We start from the raw sequence: 17572 nt of genomic DNA, 5'->3' as shown, positions 1-17572 counted from the left end.
GTCGATGCGCTGCTTTGCGGCTGCGGAAACTCCTGTATGGGTATAATGGGTGGTAATTTTCTGGCGCTTTTCCCCGATGGATGTACTATATTTTGCCTTGCGAGATGACCGATGTTGCTTGGCGTAGCGGTCTCACTCTCTCATTGCAGATGATACCACGATTAGCTAGACAAGCGTTTAGACCCCTGCCAAACTTGCAGATAGAGGAGTCTGGCGTTGGTGTGAAGATAGGTTCTTCAATATTAATTCTTGCTTTTCTGAGCGTTGCATGCGGACGACGACTTGTTCTTGATGTCCGGGTATTTATTTTCCCCTCTGCGAGACTATCACTATTCCCCTGCATGTGCTAAAGCCAGCCCCCTCAGCCTCTCCCCTCCCTCCCCTTCCCTTCGATATTCGGCCACGGTACCATGTACATATATCTACTTTGAGGAGAGGTACTACGATAAGGGTAGTTATAGTACAGTACAGTACAGCACAGCACAGTACAGCACAGTGCATATTCCTATTGCATCACGGAAAGGATGCATTTCTCTAGCCAGCTGCTATCCATGGTATACTGTGATGTAAGCCCTTTTTTGCCTTTTTGGGGTGAACTTGATAACCTTGCTGATAGACGTTGATGTTGTTAATGATTTCTCTGGATGATTTGAGAAAGATATGGGGGGGTATTTATGTATTTATTTATCTCTTTTTTTCTTTTTTTTCTGGTTTTTTGGTTTTTTGGTTTTTTGGTTTTTTGGTTTTTTTGGCCGAGGGTTGTAGATGCGCCTGCCGCTGTGACGGTTAAGGAGGAGGGAGGCCTGGACGGAACTGTCAAGGTCTACCTACTGTATAAGGAGGCGGAGGCGATGTGGAGCTTCGGGATGATCTCTGAATCGGGGGGAGGGGGAGGGGCTTAATAAAATCATATACTTGTATTGACGGGGGTTTTTGGGGTGTTGATTTCGCGTGTGCTCTCGCTTAGGATAGTTATACGTTTGTTTCTTGATTGATTTATTTATTCATTTCTTTCTTTTTTTTTTTTTTTTTTTTTACTTTCCTTCACGAGAGCCTCACTGTGCAGCATACAGGCCACAGATTATAATCGTCATCATTGTCATCGAGATTGGAATTACCTATTGAGAGTTGGTGGTTCTAAAAGCGTCTTGACTTCGTCATCGTAAAAAAAAAAAGACATGGCGCCTGCTGCGAGCTAGCTAGCTTCAGTCCGGCCCGGGGTATCATACGCATGCCTCGGAATACCACCAGTACCTAACTTTGCAAAAAAAAAAGAAAAAAAAAAATCGTACAGTTGTTTTTCCACCCCCCATCATGAAGGAGAAATGGAGACCCCCTCCCCCCTCCCGAACTCCGAACCGTTACATGTATCCCAATCCCAACCTGTTGGTTTTTCCGGTCTTTTTACATTACTTTTTCTTTTCTAATTTTTTGTTTTTTTGGTCTTTTCGTCTCCGGTCGTTCGCAATATTTTCGTCGGATGCGCACGCGAGACGCATGGCACACGCACACACACGCACACGCACATGCCCTAAAACTTGGGCGCGATGAGCAGAACGACCCACTTGACCTTGGCGTCCTCGTCCTTCAGCGGCGTCCAGTGGGTGACGTAGCGCTCCTCGACCCTCTTCAAGCCCATCTCGCCGCTGCTGCCGAACCAGCCCTTGGACCGGGTCTCGGCGAAGCCCGTCAGGAGGTTCATCTCGACGCTGACGGCCCGGCCGTCCTTGAGCGCGGTGCGGACCGTCTGCTTCAGGTTCTTGTGGGCGGAGGACGAGGCCGAGGAGGAGAAGTCGCCGAGCACCTTGAAGATGTCGCGCTGGTGGATGTGCGCGATGCTGCCGTTGGGGAGGTTGAGGCAGAGCATGTCGATGACGCCGGGGGAGTAGTACTGCACGTTGAGCGAGCTGGTGGCGGCGTTCCAGGCCATGACTAGGTACTGTTCGAGTGAGTGTCAGTCGGAAAGCGCTGATGGGTCGGATAGATTGACGGATTTGATAGACGGGTAGAGGGAGAAGGAAGGGAGGGAGGGAGGCAGACCTTGGAATACGCCGTGTAGAAGGCCTCGACCTGGGTCTTGAAACTCAGCTTGCCCAGCCGGTCGGTCAGCTCCCCTTCGATGCCCGCCTCGTCCCTCACGCGGAGGCTGCTCGCCACCGGGAGACGGGCGGCGGTGTATTTCCTCCAGCTCTTGAAGAAGGAGCTCTTGGGCTTCGGGGCGTGGTGGCCGGTCCCCCGCGTCTTGCTGCTGACGCTGGGGGCCCGGTCTCGCGACGTGTTGGCCGCTGCGTCGGCCGCATCCAGGTCCTCGTCGTTCGTACTCAGCACCTTCAAGACGTCGTTGCAGGAGTGGATCGTCGTGCTGCAGTTGATCTGGCCGCCGAGGAAGAAACACACCTCCCCGCTCTCGTCGAGTAGCGGCGCCACGTACAGGAGGTTCCAGAACGGGTCCCCGTTCTTGCGGTAGTTGAGCAGCAGCTCGACCGTCTCCTCGCATGCGTCGATCGAGGCCCGCAGGCGGCGCACGGCGACGCGGTCGGTCCGGTCGCCCTGGAGGAAGCGACAGTTCCGAGGGACGATGTCGCGGCGCGAGTACCCCGTCACGGCCACGAAGCCGTCCGAGGCGAACCGGATCGGGTTGTCGGCAGTCTTGGGATCCGTGAGACAGAAGCAGTCTCCCAGTCCGGCGAACCGGTCTCGCTGCGTGGCCAAGGCCTGGATGGCTTGCGCCGTGACTTGGTGTTTGACGAATCTGGGGTACACATCCGATGCCAGGAGCTTCTCGACGTGTTTCTGCGCCCCTGTGAAGACGGATTCCAGAGCTGGGATGGTAGATTGGGTGGCTTGTCTGATTTCGCCGGAGAGCTCTTTGATATGGTGATGTGAGATGTTGATCGGGCGAGGCGCGTCTGGTGATGTGTAGGTGGTGTGGATTTGACCAAGCGTTTGTGTGATTTCGTCAAGGAGACGGTAGTACCTGTCGACCTGATGTACGTGAGCGGCTGACTGAGTAAACGCGGGAGTCGGAGTCGGCTCCGTCGTCTCGCCTATTCGGACCCTCACTTACCTTCTGCAGGAACTCCATGCTCTCCCCAGCAGCCCGGCTCTGACAATATTTCAAGAACCGATGCGCCGTTGTCGGGTTACGCAGCACGATGTTGAAGACGTCTGAGCTGAAGAAGTCCGCCATGTTGGAAGGTACGACGCTGCTCGGCATGAGCTCGCCCATGCTGCCTCCAGATTCGCTCTCGCGGCCGTTCCTCGACTGAAGAGTGTGCCCGCCTCGGCTGCTCCCTGGACGAACTTCCGGTGCAAAGTTCTGGTGGAACGAAGCTTCGTGAGGGATCACCTCTGGAGATGCCGATGGCAGGGGAGAAAGCGAGGCCGCCCTTCTCAGGCTCGTCTCGGAGGGAATGTCGCGCGGGTGTGTAGAGAGGGAGTTGATGAAGAGCGGGCTCACAGGGTCCAGTCGGTCTTTCTGGGCGGCGACCTGGTCAATGGACTCGGGGGTCGAAGGTGCTAGGGGATAAGGCATCTTGACAGCAACGTGGTTTCGCGAAGGAAGGATGAGAGTCCGATGAGCGACGGACGGAGCAGAGAAAGAAGTCCTACATATAGGATAGGCGTCGGTACCCGGGTACCCGCGCTCAGGGACTTTTGACTACAACTGCACTTTGACGGTGTAAGAGAGTTCGGGGACTCCAACCTCCCCCGCGATCTGCAGCAGCGTTCTTCTGCAGATGAAGTAGAGCAGGGTTGGAGAGTAAAGAAACTCAACAACGCTCGAATCGCAACTTCATCAGCTGATGGAAATCCGCTTACGGAGGTTTGGTGATGGGTCCAGGTCGTCGTTACGATGATCACGATTGGCTGAACCGCCTGCGCGTCCTGGAGTCCACGGAAGACACCGTCTGGTGGATCGTTACGGACATGTTCTTGGAACTACTACTATGGACGGACTACTGTGGAGTATGGCAGGCCGAGTTGGATACAGTAGGTGATACTGTATTGACCGAGTTTGTACTACGTCCCAGGCGTAAGTATTAGCCCCTGAGGGTAGGGTAACCAGGGGGTTTATGGTGGAAACTAAACTTTTGCGGCACCCTCAAGGGGTAACAATTACGCCTGTACCGTGGGTAGATTGTGACGACGCAGCCAACTCTCTATCTGAGTTTAATTGCCAAAAGTATATCTAAATGCTGATCTGTGATAAGGCCCTTGGCGACTAGATCTGGGCTTCAAAGGCTAATCGAGTCAATCGACAGAGGAAAAGAAAGTCAAAGGAGCGGGTATGGGCGTCTACAACAGGCAGCCCAAACTCTTGGTCAACCATTCGAGATCAGAACAATAATGTAAGATGCAAGTCGGTGGAGTCCCTAGTCGTGTCCCTACCCACCACGCCTTGATCTTTTCAGATTCGCGAGACAGATTGCAAGCGTTGAGTGGCTGGACAAGCCTAAATTTGATTCTGGTACGTGCTACTCCCCCCCCTGGATACCTGTCGAAAGTATAATTTGGCAAGGGGATCTTACCAGGTCTTAAACCGATCAACTTACCGCGGTACAGTAGGTACTAGTATAAGGATTCATTCAGCCTTGAAAAGCATCTGTGAGCCAGTATTTAGTCTGTGCAATGGAGGTGACAGGGCTTTAAGCCATTCAGAAATCGCCGCTCGACGATTTATGGAGCTCAACTGGGTCCGACACTTATTCATGGGGTGGGGGATGGTACTACGTATCTCTGGGATTGATTACAACGTACGATGCAGGAACAGAGATGCTGGCCGCACGAGGGCTTGGATGCATGATCGTGGTGTCACTACTCAAATGAGAGAAATGAGAGAAATGAGAGAAATGAGAGAGAGAGAGAGAGGCCTCGTCGTCACCGAGCCTTGGTGCCTTCATAGGTCCAAAGCAGCTGCTGCAAATACCTAACTCATGCCCATGTCCCAAGACCCGGACGGAGGGTTAGGAAAGAGCTTGGCCGGTCGGTCGGATCGGATGGTGAAGACAAAGAGGCGATCGAAAGCTTTTTGGACCCCTGGATTCCACATCCTGGAACCCTGTGGATGGATAGGTAGGTAGGTATCCCTTGGGCGCTCCGTCCCCGTAGTCGTCACACACGGTACCAGAGGACTTGCTTATACGGGAGACGAGGCTTTGTTTACGGAGTCCTAAACCGTGCGCACACGAATGCGCTACACCGTCTTTCAAAACATCCACCGAATTTTGCAAATTGTAGTAGGTGTCCTTCCGCGTGTTTATTCTTGCCGTCCGTAGCTACTTCGTGTTCGTCATTTCCGTATCGAAGTAGTAATCGAAGGATTTTGAACAAGTAAAGCGCTTTTACTGTACCATAGATATGAGCGCGTTCGCGTCGGTCGATACTGGAAGAGCATATCAAAGTTGCGGAACAGACATTTCATCAATGCAGTAACCTGACAGTGCGACCGCCTGCGACTCTGTCCGCTATCGTTATCGGGAGGTCTGGTGGGTGGAGTATGGTTTTGCAAGTCATGGGTAGGATTTCCAAAGCGTAGGAGGCCGATAGTTTTCCTCTGCCTCGAACATACTACGTACGTAGCACAGTACTGTAGTGGAGCACGTTTTTTGCATACCTCAAACTCTTCATACTTAAATTTGAATGCCGCTCTACGCTGCGAATTTTTATTTTTTCTTCTTTTTCCATTGCGTGCCGCATAACCTTTGCAATTATTGACACCGGACTGTAGCTGTAAGTTCACCTTTACTTCAGTCTAAAAAGAAGCCAATTTCGCGCTCAAAGTCTAACAAGCTTTCGGCGCTGGATAACTGTCGATGATCATACTACTAGTAGTAAGTGAACAATTAAGGTAATAAGATTAGTATTGCGCAGCGTACTACGTAGCTTTACGTGCTCTGCATTCAATATAGTTAATTGCTTTCTCCCTCTTGCGTGGCTCACTTCCGTTCACATCTCGCCATCAGTCGAATCTGAACCCGACTCGCTGTCTTTATATTTCTACGGTCATTCGCCATTTACGACGTACTACCCCGCCCTCGCTGTGTTTAAATGTCGGACCCAGTTTGGCTCCATAAATCGTACAGCGGTGTTTTCTACAGTAAATAGCCTAAAACCCTAGTAGTCAGTGCGCTGCCTGTTTACTGCGGGCGCTCGGTAACCGCAGGTAAGCAGGCCACACTTTAAGACGGGCAGCGCACTACCTACCGGTATTACTTATCAACTCTCCGTGCTGCACAAACTACTATAAATACTTACGGAGCAGATTCTCTTCACGGCTGGATTTGTGACGTCACAAGAATACTGCTTCGAGCCCGGGTAAGAGCCCTTGCAAAAATATAGTAGTAGTAGTAGTAGTAGTACCTTCGATATGTATGCTTAGGGGGGATAGCAGTACTGAGTAGCAACCTGACCTGATGAAGAAATAGCTTCAGTTCAGCTTCTACGCTCGGCCCGGCTTTTTCAATCCAAGGGCCGAGGCCGCCTACTTCAGGGCCAGCGCACGGAAGAAGTCAGCGCTAGCACACGTAGAGCGGCATTCAGTTTAAGGTGTTAAGGGCATGCCGAAAGTATCCCATGCCTCGTACTACTGCAGTACCTACTGTACGTACGAGGCATGGGATACTTTCGGCCCGTGTGAGAAGCGCGCGACTGACTGAGAGTAGCCGATACGGCGCACGGTTACCCCGAATCAAGTACACCAAGGAGCGGCTGCGAACTGCCAGTACGTAGTAGTACAGGAGAAAGCTTCCCCATCTTTCTCTTTCTAAGTACTGTAACGGAGTATCCTCTGCCAAGCAAGGTCTGGAGTCGATGCAATCCGAGCGCCCAGCTTTCACATCTACTACCGGTACTTCCCAGAGAAGAGGTCGAGATACAAGTACGTGTCGGTCCATTCCGCTCTTCGTGACACATCGCGAGAGTGGACGGCGCAGATACGTAAGTAGTACTCGGGCGCGTGAGCCGTAAAGGCGTAAAGGGGCTGGCTACGAGATGCCTTTGGTCCGTAGACCCCGTCAATCTCTCGGAAGGAGCAGAGCTTCTTCTGGCAGATCAGAATAGCGCTCAGGCCGCTTGCCCTACTTATCTTACTCTGTATGCAGTCCCCTCGACAGGCTGAAGAGGATGATAGGTACTGTAGCACCCTCTCCTCCGAGGCCTCTCCGCCGAGGCAGTCGTCCGTCTGAATGCGGCTGTACTCTCCAGCCCCCCTCTTCGCGCCCAGGTGATACAGTAAGTAGGAACGAGTGCTTGCCATCGGCGAGTATCAAAGAGAGTTTGGGAGCCGATGTTGCCACTTGGATCAACTTACGTGATAATTGAGTTACGGAACAGTTAGGTTTTCCGGCCCATCACGGAAACTAGCTTCATCGAGCAATGCTTTTACCAAGTACTGTACTATAGTACGATCTCCCGCTCCGTATCGCTGAACGTGGTAATGGTATCAAAGTACTGCTCGATTAAGGTAGTTTCCGTAGTGGGCCGAATGCTTCACCGGTCCGAACCCTTCCAATCAATTAGCTAACAGCATGGGCTCTGGAAAAGGAGGCTTTCGGAACCCAGTGATGGGTTAATCTGGAACGGCTTCGATACGGTATCGTGGTACAACGTTCCACTACAACGCACGTCGTGTTGGTACCCTACTCGAATCGATCAAACGCGGGGGCGTTTACGGAGCAAAGGCCAAAGCACAGATTACAGAGCTTTGAACTATATCCAAACCAAACCCACTGGGATATCGCGATAGTGCATCATTATGCATAAGCAGCTCCGCAGGACCTGCTCGGCGGGTACTGACTGCACCCTTGGCGGTGGCGTTGACTCTCTCAACTTAAGATAACTCGGTGAGTTGAGCCTGGCACCGAAACTTCCCTAGGTACCGTACCGGTATTACTGTACTTGCTGTAGTGGTTGTCGTTAAAGTTGTGTGTAGATTACACCTTGTTCAAAGCACATCTGGGCAAAAGGCCTCAACGCGTCCAATACGTAGTATCTAGGACCCGACATCAAACTCTTGAGCATGCTCTTTACTGTATTGCTCCAAACTTCACCGACTTCACGGGGTGTGCTAGCGCTCCCCATCCATCCGTAGTACTGGGTCCTGCGCGCAGATCCATGGGCTGGAAGACGCAGGATGTTATTGTGAGCTGCGTCGGGCATCACCAAAATACTACCTCAGATACTGTACAGCAGCAGTTAAGACAGGCAAGCAGCTCTTGCATCGTTCAAATGTCCTGGTCAATTGATTGGAAGCTCAGGCCTCTCCTGCCTACAGGGACGAAGACTTTGCTTCTTTCTCCTGATCTCCTTACCTTGTTTCAAATGCAAGCTGCAGATCTATTACACAGCTCGGTACAACGGAATCTGATACATTTTTTGCTTTTTGCAGACATATCCTAGGTTGGTCCCTCGGTATTCCTTTTTTGTTTCGAATTCCTCGCTTAGCAGTGTACCTTTCGAGCATACGTGACGGAGTCCTGGCGCAATGGCTCAATCTACTCGCGACGGTTCCAGCGGAACGGCACGGCCTTTACAGTCGTCTACGGTATCGTCGCCAGCTTCGACATCTCAGACCCATATTGGCCGGGAATGTCATGGCAGCTGAACAGACGTCTTGCCCTTTCGTATTTTCGACTCGCTGTCCCGTTGCCGGTCGAGCGATTGCCGGATTCTCCTCCTCCCAAGCCTCCTCTCCTGCGGTGTTTACTCGTAATGAGCGATCCCCCCGATGTTGGGTTCGGTAAGCGGTGGTCGAAACGAACCCGCTTTACGAATACATCGTGATGCTTTGAAAACAATGGTCTATACTGGGCTGAGCTGAAGTTCGGAGCGTCATTAAACAAATCCGTTTGCAACGAACGGGTGACCGGGAACACGGCCATGAGATCACTATCTCTCGTTCTCACGCATCCTCCAACTCAGATGTAAAGGATGGTCGATCCTTTCTCCATTCCGACTCCTCTACTAGTATGATATTATTGTTCACAACAATTTGTAAACAGTTTCTTGATTTCGTCTCCAGATCTCGGCCTTCGGGTGAGATTTCTTGATCATCGCTAATCATATACCATGTATGTACATACGGTAGAAACTGACGCTCAAACCATTGGCCCGCTTACTTCAAAACGACAACATGCAAAGATTACCGTCTGAAAAAAGAGCAGTCCGGAATCCTCTAAGCGAGACCTCTCACCAGGCAGTCAATCTCATCCACAGCGTTCTCTTCGCAACCAATCGCAACCATAAAGCATCGCGGAGTGTATCTCCGTCCAGCGATTTCCAGGCCTCCATCGCCACACTCCCATGCACGATCCCATCCTCACTTGAAATATTCCGCTGTCAAGCAGCGCCTCGCCGCATTTGCCGCCCGCGCATCACATCCCGAGCCCGTTCCAATCCACGCGCTCCCCGGAATCGAAAAATCTCGCGATTCCATCGCAAACTCACATTTCAACAGAGTCTCTGCGCCCGACGCACATAGGATGGCGGCATCTCGATCCCCAGCGACGGGCGACCCGTAGACCCAGGCAGCACACACCACGCGTTTCCGGACGAGAGACAGGCCGGCTGACGACCGCGCAGCTCGATCCTGTCTCTATTCGCGGTGATGATCGCAGGATCTAGATCCTTAAATACGAAGGGGTCTCCGGCGTGTGGTTTTTCTCCTTCGCGCAAGTCCTCCGCTGCTACAATTCGCCTTCCGGCATCCGAGTCTACTGCGCAACATGCATCCGGTCTGGGCCTTCTACTACACCACGATCTATCGTCACGCCACTCTCAAAGCCTTCCAATCCCGGAGACGCGTCGATTGATCGATCGATCGATCGCTCTCGTTGGATTGAACCGCGCCGGTGTCTCTCTGAGCTCGGCACCCCCGAGAATGGACGTCCAGCTGATCCTGGGCCACCTGGGAATCGCGTGTTACTGGGCGCCGCTGTGCGAAGCCGGCTTCGAGAGCTGGGAGGTGCTGCAAGACATCACCGAGGCAGATATGTAAGACGGGCACTTTTTTTTTCCCCCTCCCCTCCGGCCTCCGGGCTACCTGTAGCCTCGCCTCTCCTCTGCTGACCAGTCCACAGGGGCTCGATCGGGATGAAGCTCGGCCACAGAAGAGTCCGTCGTCCCAAAACTCCTCGCATGCGATCGCGAAGAAGATCTTTTGGGGGCGAGTGAGACTGACCCGTCTTCAGAAACTGCAGAGGGAGATCGCCACGTCGCGAGGAGTCCCGCCAAACGCGACTCTGGAATCATCCGTGTCTTGCTGCTGCTGCTGCTGCTGCTGCTGCTGCTGCTGCCGCCGTCTTGCTACCCGGCAGAGTGCGTGCGACAGCGCCATAAGGGCAACCAACGGCGCTCATTGATGGGTTCTCTGTCTGCGTGCTTTACGCTCTGCCGCCCCAGGTCTCTTTCCGCGCGTGCTGGTTCCAACCATCACTCGCCTCGCTCCTTTCTCCTAACTCATCGATCGGGTATCCAGGTGACAGGTCCAGAGGGACAAATGATAGTGCAGCGCAGCGGTCACCATGCGATGGATACAGTACGTCCAGGCCTTCCCCGGACCCCAGCGACGAGTCGCTCGAAGGGAAACCCCGCGATCGGGGCGAGGCGTGCGAACACGGACGGGTCTCCCCTGGGGTATATTTCATCAGCGGTAGTTTCTGCTCGGCCTCTGCTGACCGGTCTCTGATCGGCCGCCGAATAGAAGAGCTACCAACCCCCCCCTTTCTTGACCGACCCTATTGTGAAGCTACCCGTCCGTGTGCTTGCATTGTGCACGGATTGGATCTTTCTCCTATAACCAGTCTTCTATCCCGTCTGCGTGCACTAACTAACGCTGGCGTGGTCGAGTCAGGGGTTGTTGGTGGGCATCTCTCGGATGTAGCCGCCTGGTATCCTCTTGCTCGCTTAATGTTGTTTGTTTACGGCGCACTCGCTCCGCTCTGCTGCGTTGCATCTCACCTCCCCACAACGTTTTTTTAAAAGGAAATTCAAAAAGTCGTGATTCTCGACTATGGATTAAAGCTGTTCTATGTATTCCACACACACACATATATATATATATATATATATATATACACGTAGCCAATAACCAACCCCCCCAATCACATGGACATCCATCCATCCATCCATCCTCTCCATCCATCCATCCATCTGCAAGCCTCCCCCTCCCCCCCTCCCAAGGAAAATAAAAATAAAATAAAATTAAGAGAGGACGCAAATCGACACACACAAACCAACCCCCCATACATACCCCCCCCCCCCCCCAAGACAATTCTCTCTTGCACGACGTGTGATCCCTTCCCTGTCTGTACTGTAGCTAGCACTTTCTCCCCCACAGCTTGCTTGCTTGCTTACACTTACATACAGGGAGGGAGGCAGGAAGATCCCCACACCGCGCGTGGTTCGCTCGTTGCGCAAATCAATAGGATGACGACAGCTGGAAGAAGGAACAGCTGGAAGAAACAGCAAGAAGAAGAAAGAGCGCCTGGACAAAGATTCAGCGCCGGTAACCTGGTGCTTGATTTTAGCAGTATGGGGGGGGGGGGGGGGGGGGGGCTTGGATTACAGGGCACTCACTGTGCAGCTTGCAGTACGTGAGACTCTCTCTCCTTTTTTTTTTTGGTGTTTTTTTGGACGTATGGAGAGAGGATATGTGAGATTTATCAATGTCGATATGCGTGCGAGTCCTGTGGGCGCTGAGGGCGGATAGAGAGGTTAGCTGATCTCGGAGTTGAGTTGAGGAGGAGGTTGCTGCAGATCTAAGAGGTCTAATGCGTACCTGGTCTAGTCTAGTCTCTAGATGAGTTTTTTTCTTTCTGGGTGCATGGGTAGACGAAGAAAGAGCAGCAATATTTGTTTGTTTAATTAGACTCGGTTCGCATTACCCCCCCCCCCCCCCCCCCCCCCCCCCCCCTTTTCTATCCCCTCCTATCCTGTCTAAATACAGCCTAGACATACCGGTAGAAGATCGTCTGTAAAGCTACCAGTCCGGCAAGCAGGAATTGGCCCTGCGCGTCCAGCAAACAGCCTACGGAGCACGGCAGCGGTCGGCAGCTGGAACAGAAGCATAGTTAACAAGAGACTGCGCGAGAAGAAGGCGAGAGACGACAGCGTATCACTTGCACGATGTTTGGTGACCATGTAATTTCTTCGAGAGACCGGACGGCTCTCGTACCGAAGCGAGCGAGCTGCGAAGGCTTCTCCGTACGGACTCGATACCGCCGTTTCCGTAATGGCGGGCCTGACTAGTACTTGACTACAGTCCCAGCAGCCAAGCAGCCGGAGCGGAACGAAAGCTTGACTTGAAGTCCGTTGAGGACATGGAAGCCGGAAGCGCAAGAGCCCGAATATATCCGTGTCACCCTGGACATCCTATCCTCCATACGGAGTATTCTAGCTAGATTTACCATGTAGATACTCCGTACCGAGACCTCGATACTCTTGGCGGAATACACAATCTACCTACTTCGAGCTGGCCATTGCCTTCGCCCTCGCCTGGAAAATGCCGACCTGCTTCGTCAAACGCCACGGGTAATCGAATTGATCCATGACGATCTCACACACCTATCACCTGTCAATATTCCACTCTCCTTACATGATGTAGCGGTTCTGGACACTCGCTTACCTGAATGCAATTGGCCTGGGCGAACTCCTCGTCGGTGAGAACCTTCTCGAGCTCTTCCACGGTCGTGCATTTGTAGCTCTTGCTCGCAATTCCATTCTCCTTTCTCGCGCCGAGGAATTCGAGCATCTTCTGGTGATCCCATAGCATACTCACCTCGTTGTAGGCCTGCTTCGGTCCGTTGATAGCTCGCTCGATGGAGTAGCCATTGTTGTTGATAACAAAGATGATAGGCTTGAAGCCGTAGCGGATGTAAGAGCCACTGAAGTAAGTGATGTCAGCGTCAAGATCCCAAGCAGCGCTGCCAAGGAATGTCAGTGGAAGGCCAACTCGCATTTCTTGAACTGTCATCTGCATACTTCCTTCTCCAACGATCAGCACAATTCGACCAGGTAGCTTCATCTCCTTCGCTGCGACTAGAGCTCCGAGACATGCGCCAACGGTGTATCCGATGGACGACCAGAAGATCTGCGTGACGTATCGAACGTTGGCGGGGAATGTGGCATCTGGCATGCCGAATCTTGAAATTCTCAAGTCAGCGTTTTTCTTTCATCGGTACCGATGATCAGAGCGCTTCGCTTACTGAGCAGTCCCTGATTCTGCAAGTACAATATCATTTGCTTTCAAGAATTTTCCAAGTCGCTGCCAAGTATAAGTTTGCTCGATTGCTCCGGAGGTTGACTGGTTTAAGATGGGCACCTAGTTGTCATCATTAGCTGCTTGAATCATGATTACCGCTGACGGTATTATTTACCTCGAGTCTGTCCCCCCTTGGTCGTCGTGGAAGGTTGTACGATTTTGCGTCTATCTTGAGCTCTTCAACGATTCTTCTCAAAACTGGCAGGAAATGAACACCTTCGTATTTCTTGTCTTTTACCTGACAGAATGCATGTCCCAATAGCACAACATTCTCCTCCTTAATTTCTCTGGTGAAGGCTCCCGTATTCGAGTCTGAAAGCAGCGGACCGAGGTTTAACACCAGATCCGAGCTGTGGACTGCGTCGGCGACACCAGGGAATGAAACTTTGGTCGTCAGCATCACTATCAAATTTCCAATGGAAGTATCTCACCTGTTCCATTATAGATTCCCCCATAGCTAGGATGAGTCTCGTCAATTATTCCTTTTGAAAGAGGAGTTGAAAAGCTCTGGAATTGAGTCAGGTCAACCAACTCTCTTGCCAAGTCTCGTCCCCCATGTCGGATCGTAAGGACATCGGCTAGAATGACAGGATTTGAAGCAGATTTGATCAGTTCCAAGACCGATTTAACAATCGAATCCTCGGCAGTCTTGCTATTCGTGATTGTGGTATCGAGCGGAGTTTCAAGACGCTTGGCATCAAGCTGAACGGAGACAATATCGGTAGGAATGTAGATGAAGACCGGAAGTCTGCTTTTCACACCTTCAATAATGACTCGATCAATCTCTCCCGCCATCGTAGCATCATCTGTGAGGAAAGTATGTGTCTTCCGAATCGGCTCGCTCATCCCTTATGGTATGAATTTTAGGTAAGCGTGCATTATTATGTATGTTTCAAGAGCAAGTACAGATATTCTGGGTGATAAGCTGTGGAAGATTACTCAGAAAGCCCATAGCAGGTAAAAATTATTGAGAAAATTGTACTTACCAATGTAGATGGTATGGTCCATGCCTGGCTCCATCGTATGATGAACCATGGCTCTCATTTTTTGGACTTCCCGAGCAAGTCAGCATGTTAAGAGCTCCAAATTTATGGATACTCACACGGCCGAGATGTCATTCCCACAAGATGAATCATTCCTGCATGCTCGGCATAGGCTCCAGCAACCCCATTCATGGCTGACAGTTCCCCCACACCATACGTCGTCAACAGAGCTCCCGGAACTCCTCTGATACGTGTATAGCCATCAGCGGCATAAGCTCCATTCAGTTCGTTGCATGTACCAAGCCACTTGAGCTCGGGCACATCGTAGATCTGGTCCAAAAGAGTCACTAAATAGCGTCAGAACGGGCTAGTCTCAGCAAGGGGCTATAGACCTACAGTTGAAGTCTCCTGGTACTCCAAATACATGCTCAATGCCCAAAGATGCGAGTCTCTTCCAGAGATAAACTCCCATAGGAACGGTCGGGGACGCCATGATCAATTGGTGATGCTAACGATACGTTGGGGAGTTCGAACTGCGGGGTGGAAATGGTGGGGTAACTGTGAACTTCCAAAGGATAATTGATACAAGGACAGTGAAACTTTGACTTTACGTGGAAATGGTGGAACTGTGAACTTTCAAAAGATATTGATACGTACAAGGACAGTGGAACTTTGACTTTACTGCCACTACCGGTATAGCTTACAATTCAAAGAATTAGAGGTTTTCGTAGGCCAGGGAAGATGTTGAAGAAATGAAGACATATAGGAAGAGGAATTGAAAGCCGAGGTGGATGTGTTCCAGACTTCCAGTGATGTTTAGCTTGATCTTTAGTCAAGTGGTTGGATATAGGTCATCTTCATGACTCAAGACTACCCACATAATTAGATGAATGGAGCACGTGATGGAACTGTATTTATATTTGCTTCCAGAGAAGGCAAAGCTTAAATATTTGCCATCTGTTTGCTATGTTCTGTGTATTTCTTGACACATGACATGAGACTGGACAAGTCTCTCCCCTTTGCTAGATATGATACAGAGAAGAATCATCGGAATATTGGAATCCAGGCTTTGCGGACATCGGAGTGAACAGAAGAGTTTTCATTGGTATTGAAAGAGGTCGGAAACAATCGGAGAAAGTATGCAATTGTATTCGCAATCCTAGAAGGGGTAGGGGTCGACAGAGTACGTTAGGACACTGATACAGATCAGAAGAGGTCAAGCGTAACAAGATCAAGGAGGTGCCTGAGTAATAGACAGGCATGTTATCAAATCCAAGGGACGTCGAGGAAGAGAGATGCTGATGACGGTCGGAATCAAAGAGAAAAGTATCGGAGCCTTTGCAGATGGGCGTCTTTGTAGACGAAAGAAGTACGATTATCAGGTCTAGAAATATATATTTGCAGACGGTGTGAATGTAGGTATAGAGGACCTTGATCGACATAATCTTTAATGGTCTTTGAAGAATTACTACTAACTAGTGCGAAAGGAGGGGCTGTAAAGCTTGCATTAAATAGATGAATGGCTCCTCTTGAGTACATATAGCTACATCGAGTGGCCCTGAAACCTTCCTTGAATAGGTCCGACAACGTTATCCAACGTCGTTGAATAGCGTCGGCCATGTTCCACGACATAAGAAGTGAAATTGTTATTGAAAGTAGAGTTTCAAGCGAACAGCGGATAAGCTCTCATGTACAATGGACGAGCAATTGTTGAATCTTTTTGCCCTTATTCTCTGAATTCCGTGTCAGCGATCTATACGAGGATAATTCGCAGGAGGGGTACTTACTTTTGGCGGGCAGAAAGGTCGGTATCCTTCATCTCAGTATCTTCGCCCTTTAAATTTCAAGTTAGCGACCTATGTAAGAGATTAATCTAAGTCGCAGGAGGGGTACTTACTTTTCTCAGGCCCCGAAATCTTACAAGGACTAATTGCTTTGTTGACTTTACTGATCTGTAGCCAAGCCTTTTCTCTGTTCTTGCCAGCTGCTTGCTGGAGCCAAAATAGCCATTCACCTCAAGTAGCTAGCTCTGAGAGAGAACCAGTAGAAAATCAAGGCCAAGCTTTGCCCTCAGCTACGGACCTTGAACTTAGACCTGTAATGAGTCATTCCTTCTTTTTTGGCTTTTTATCTAAATGCTGTATTAGCGATCCACTTGGTGCATGACTCCAGTGCACAAAAGAAGAGCTTACCAGCTGTACCATCTGCCGTGTCACCCTTTCATAGCCTTTTTGCGAACATTGGCCGTGTTGTCTGCCTCGTCACCCTTCTTCGCTTTCTTATGGGACTCATCTGAAAGCCACGTTAGCAATCCATATAACAGATGACTCGGATGTGCAAGTTGAGTGCGTACCTTTCTCAATCAATAATATCGTCCGAGATCGCTTTAGATTCCGTGTCAGCGATCTGTACAAGAACTGACTTCGATTTACAAGAGGTTTACTTACTTTTGGTAAGGCCAACGAGATCGATGTCAGACTCGCTATCATCGTCCTCTGAATTCCGTATCAGCGACTTATATAAGAATTGACTTCAATTCGCAAAAGGGTTACTTGCCTTGGGTAAGCCCAAGAAGATTGTTCATCTTAGTGTTTTTGCTCTCTAAGTTCCGTATCAGCGATCGATGCAAGAGATGAATCCAAATCGCAAAAGGGGTACTTACTAATACGCCGAGAAACCCTTCTGCTTGCGTTCTTTGAATTCCGCATCAGTGATCTATACAAGAATTAACTTCGATTCGCAAGAGGTTTACTTACTCTTGCTAGGGCCAACGAGATCGATGTCAGACTCGCTATCATCGTCCTCTAAATTCTGTGTCAGCGATCTATACAAGAATTGACTTCAATTCGCAGGAGGGATACTTACCAAAAGTGAGGGCGTGGGAACTCGACGACAGACGGTAAAGCTTTTGGGGTCGTTATCCAATTGCTCAATGCGCATTCCGAGCCGCGCTCATCGAAGTAGGCAGTGAGGCCAGTATATATATGTACGGGAGAAGAACCGGTATGGAGTATGAGTTGAAGGACGACATGTACCGATCGTGGTTTATCCTGCGGTTGTGAGGAGGCTTCCATAGTATCCTTCGTGTCCTTCGATAAAGCTGGGAGGGCGTTAGCGTTGGGGCTGATCAGTTTGACATCGACATCTTCGTCCCGTAAGATTGATCTTCACGATGGGAGCAATCCATCGCGGAAAGAGGAATCATCAGGAGGGACGAGAGCTGGTTTAGCATATCTTAAGACCTCGAGGAGTGTACCTTTGAGTCGGCGGTGGTTTGCCTATAGGTTTTTTTTTTTTTTTTTTTGAAGATCGAAGTCTGTCGAAAACT

At 50.6% G+C, this 17572-nt stretch overlaps 4 protein-coding genes across 4 annotated transcripts; 1 reads left to right on the top strand and 3 right to left on the bottom strand.

The window, feature by feature from the left end:
- Positions 1 to 1531: 1531 nt before the first annotated feature.
- Positions 1532 to 3535, bottom strand: L3040_001984 (uncharacterized protein; the record flags this gene model as incomplete). Its single annotated transcript, XM_007289451.1, has 3 exons — positions 1532 to 1939; positions 2041 to 2985; positions 3068 to 3535. The coding sequence occupies 3 exons, from the start codon at positions 3533 to 3535 to the stop codon at positions 1532 to 1534; spliced, it is 1821 nt and encodes a 606-aa protein (XP_007289513.1).
- Positions 3536 to 9880: 6345 nt separating this feature from the next.
- Positions 9881 to 10361, top strand: L3040_001983 (uncharacterized protein; the record flags this gene model as incomplete). Its single annotated transcript, XM_066156968.1, has 4 exons — positions 9881 to 9993; positions 10080 to 10113; positions 10191 to 10253; positions 10317 to 10361. The coding sequence occupies 4 exons, from the start codon at positions 9881 to 9883 to the stop codon at positions 10359 to 10361; spliced, it is 255 nt and encodes an 84-aa protein (XP_066012968.1).
- Positions 10362 to 12462: 2101 nt separating this feature from the next.
- L3040_001982 (uncharacterized protein) lies at positions 12463 to 14737 on the bottom strand (the record flags this gene model as incomplete). Its single annotated transcript, XM_066156967.1, has 9 exons — positions 12463 to 12564; positions 12626 to 12884; positions 12957 to 13142; positions 13206 to 13321; positions 13377 to 13645; positions 13693 to 14109; positions 14248 to 14313; positions 14364 to 14591; positions 14641 to 14737. The coding sequence occupies 9 exons, from the start codon at positions 14735 to 14737 to the stop codon at positions 12463 to 12465; spliced, it is 1740 nt and encodes a 579-aa protein (XP_066012967.1).
- Positions 14738 to 15970: 1233 nt separating this feature from the next.
- Positions 15971 to 16733, bottom strand: L3040_001981 (uncharacterized protein; the record flags this gene model as incomplete). Its single annotated transcript, XM_066156966.1, has 6 exons — positions 15971 to 15977; positions 16032 to 16078; positions 16142 to 16235; positions 16461 to 16536; positions 16598 to 16628; positions 16692 to 16733. 6 exons carry the CDS (start codon positions 16731 to 16733, stop codon positions 15971 to 15973), a joined length of 297 nt encoding a protein of 98 aa, XP_066012966.1.
- Between the last annotated feature and the right edge of the window lie 839 nt (positions 16734 to 17572).

Source organism: Drepanopeziza brunnea, assembly GCF_022702325.1.
Source record: "Drepanopeziza brunnea f. sp. 'multigermtubi' strain 214-2 chromosome Unknown ctg2, whole genome shotgun sequence".
NCBI lineage: Eukaryota > Fungi > Ascomycota > Leotiomycetes > Helotiales > Drepanopezizaceae > Drepanopeziza > Drepanopeziza brunnea.
The sequence above is the reverse complement of the archived record's forward strand: the minus strand, read 5'-3'. Positions and strand labels throughout refer to the sequence as shown.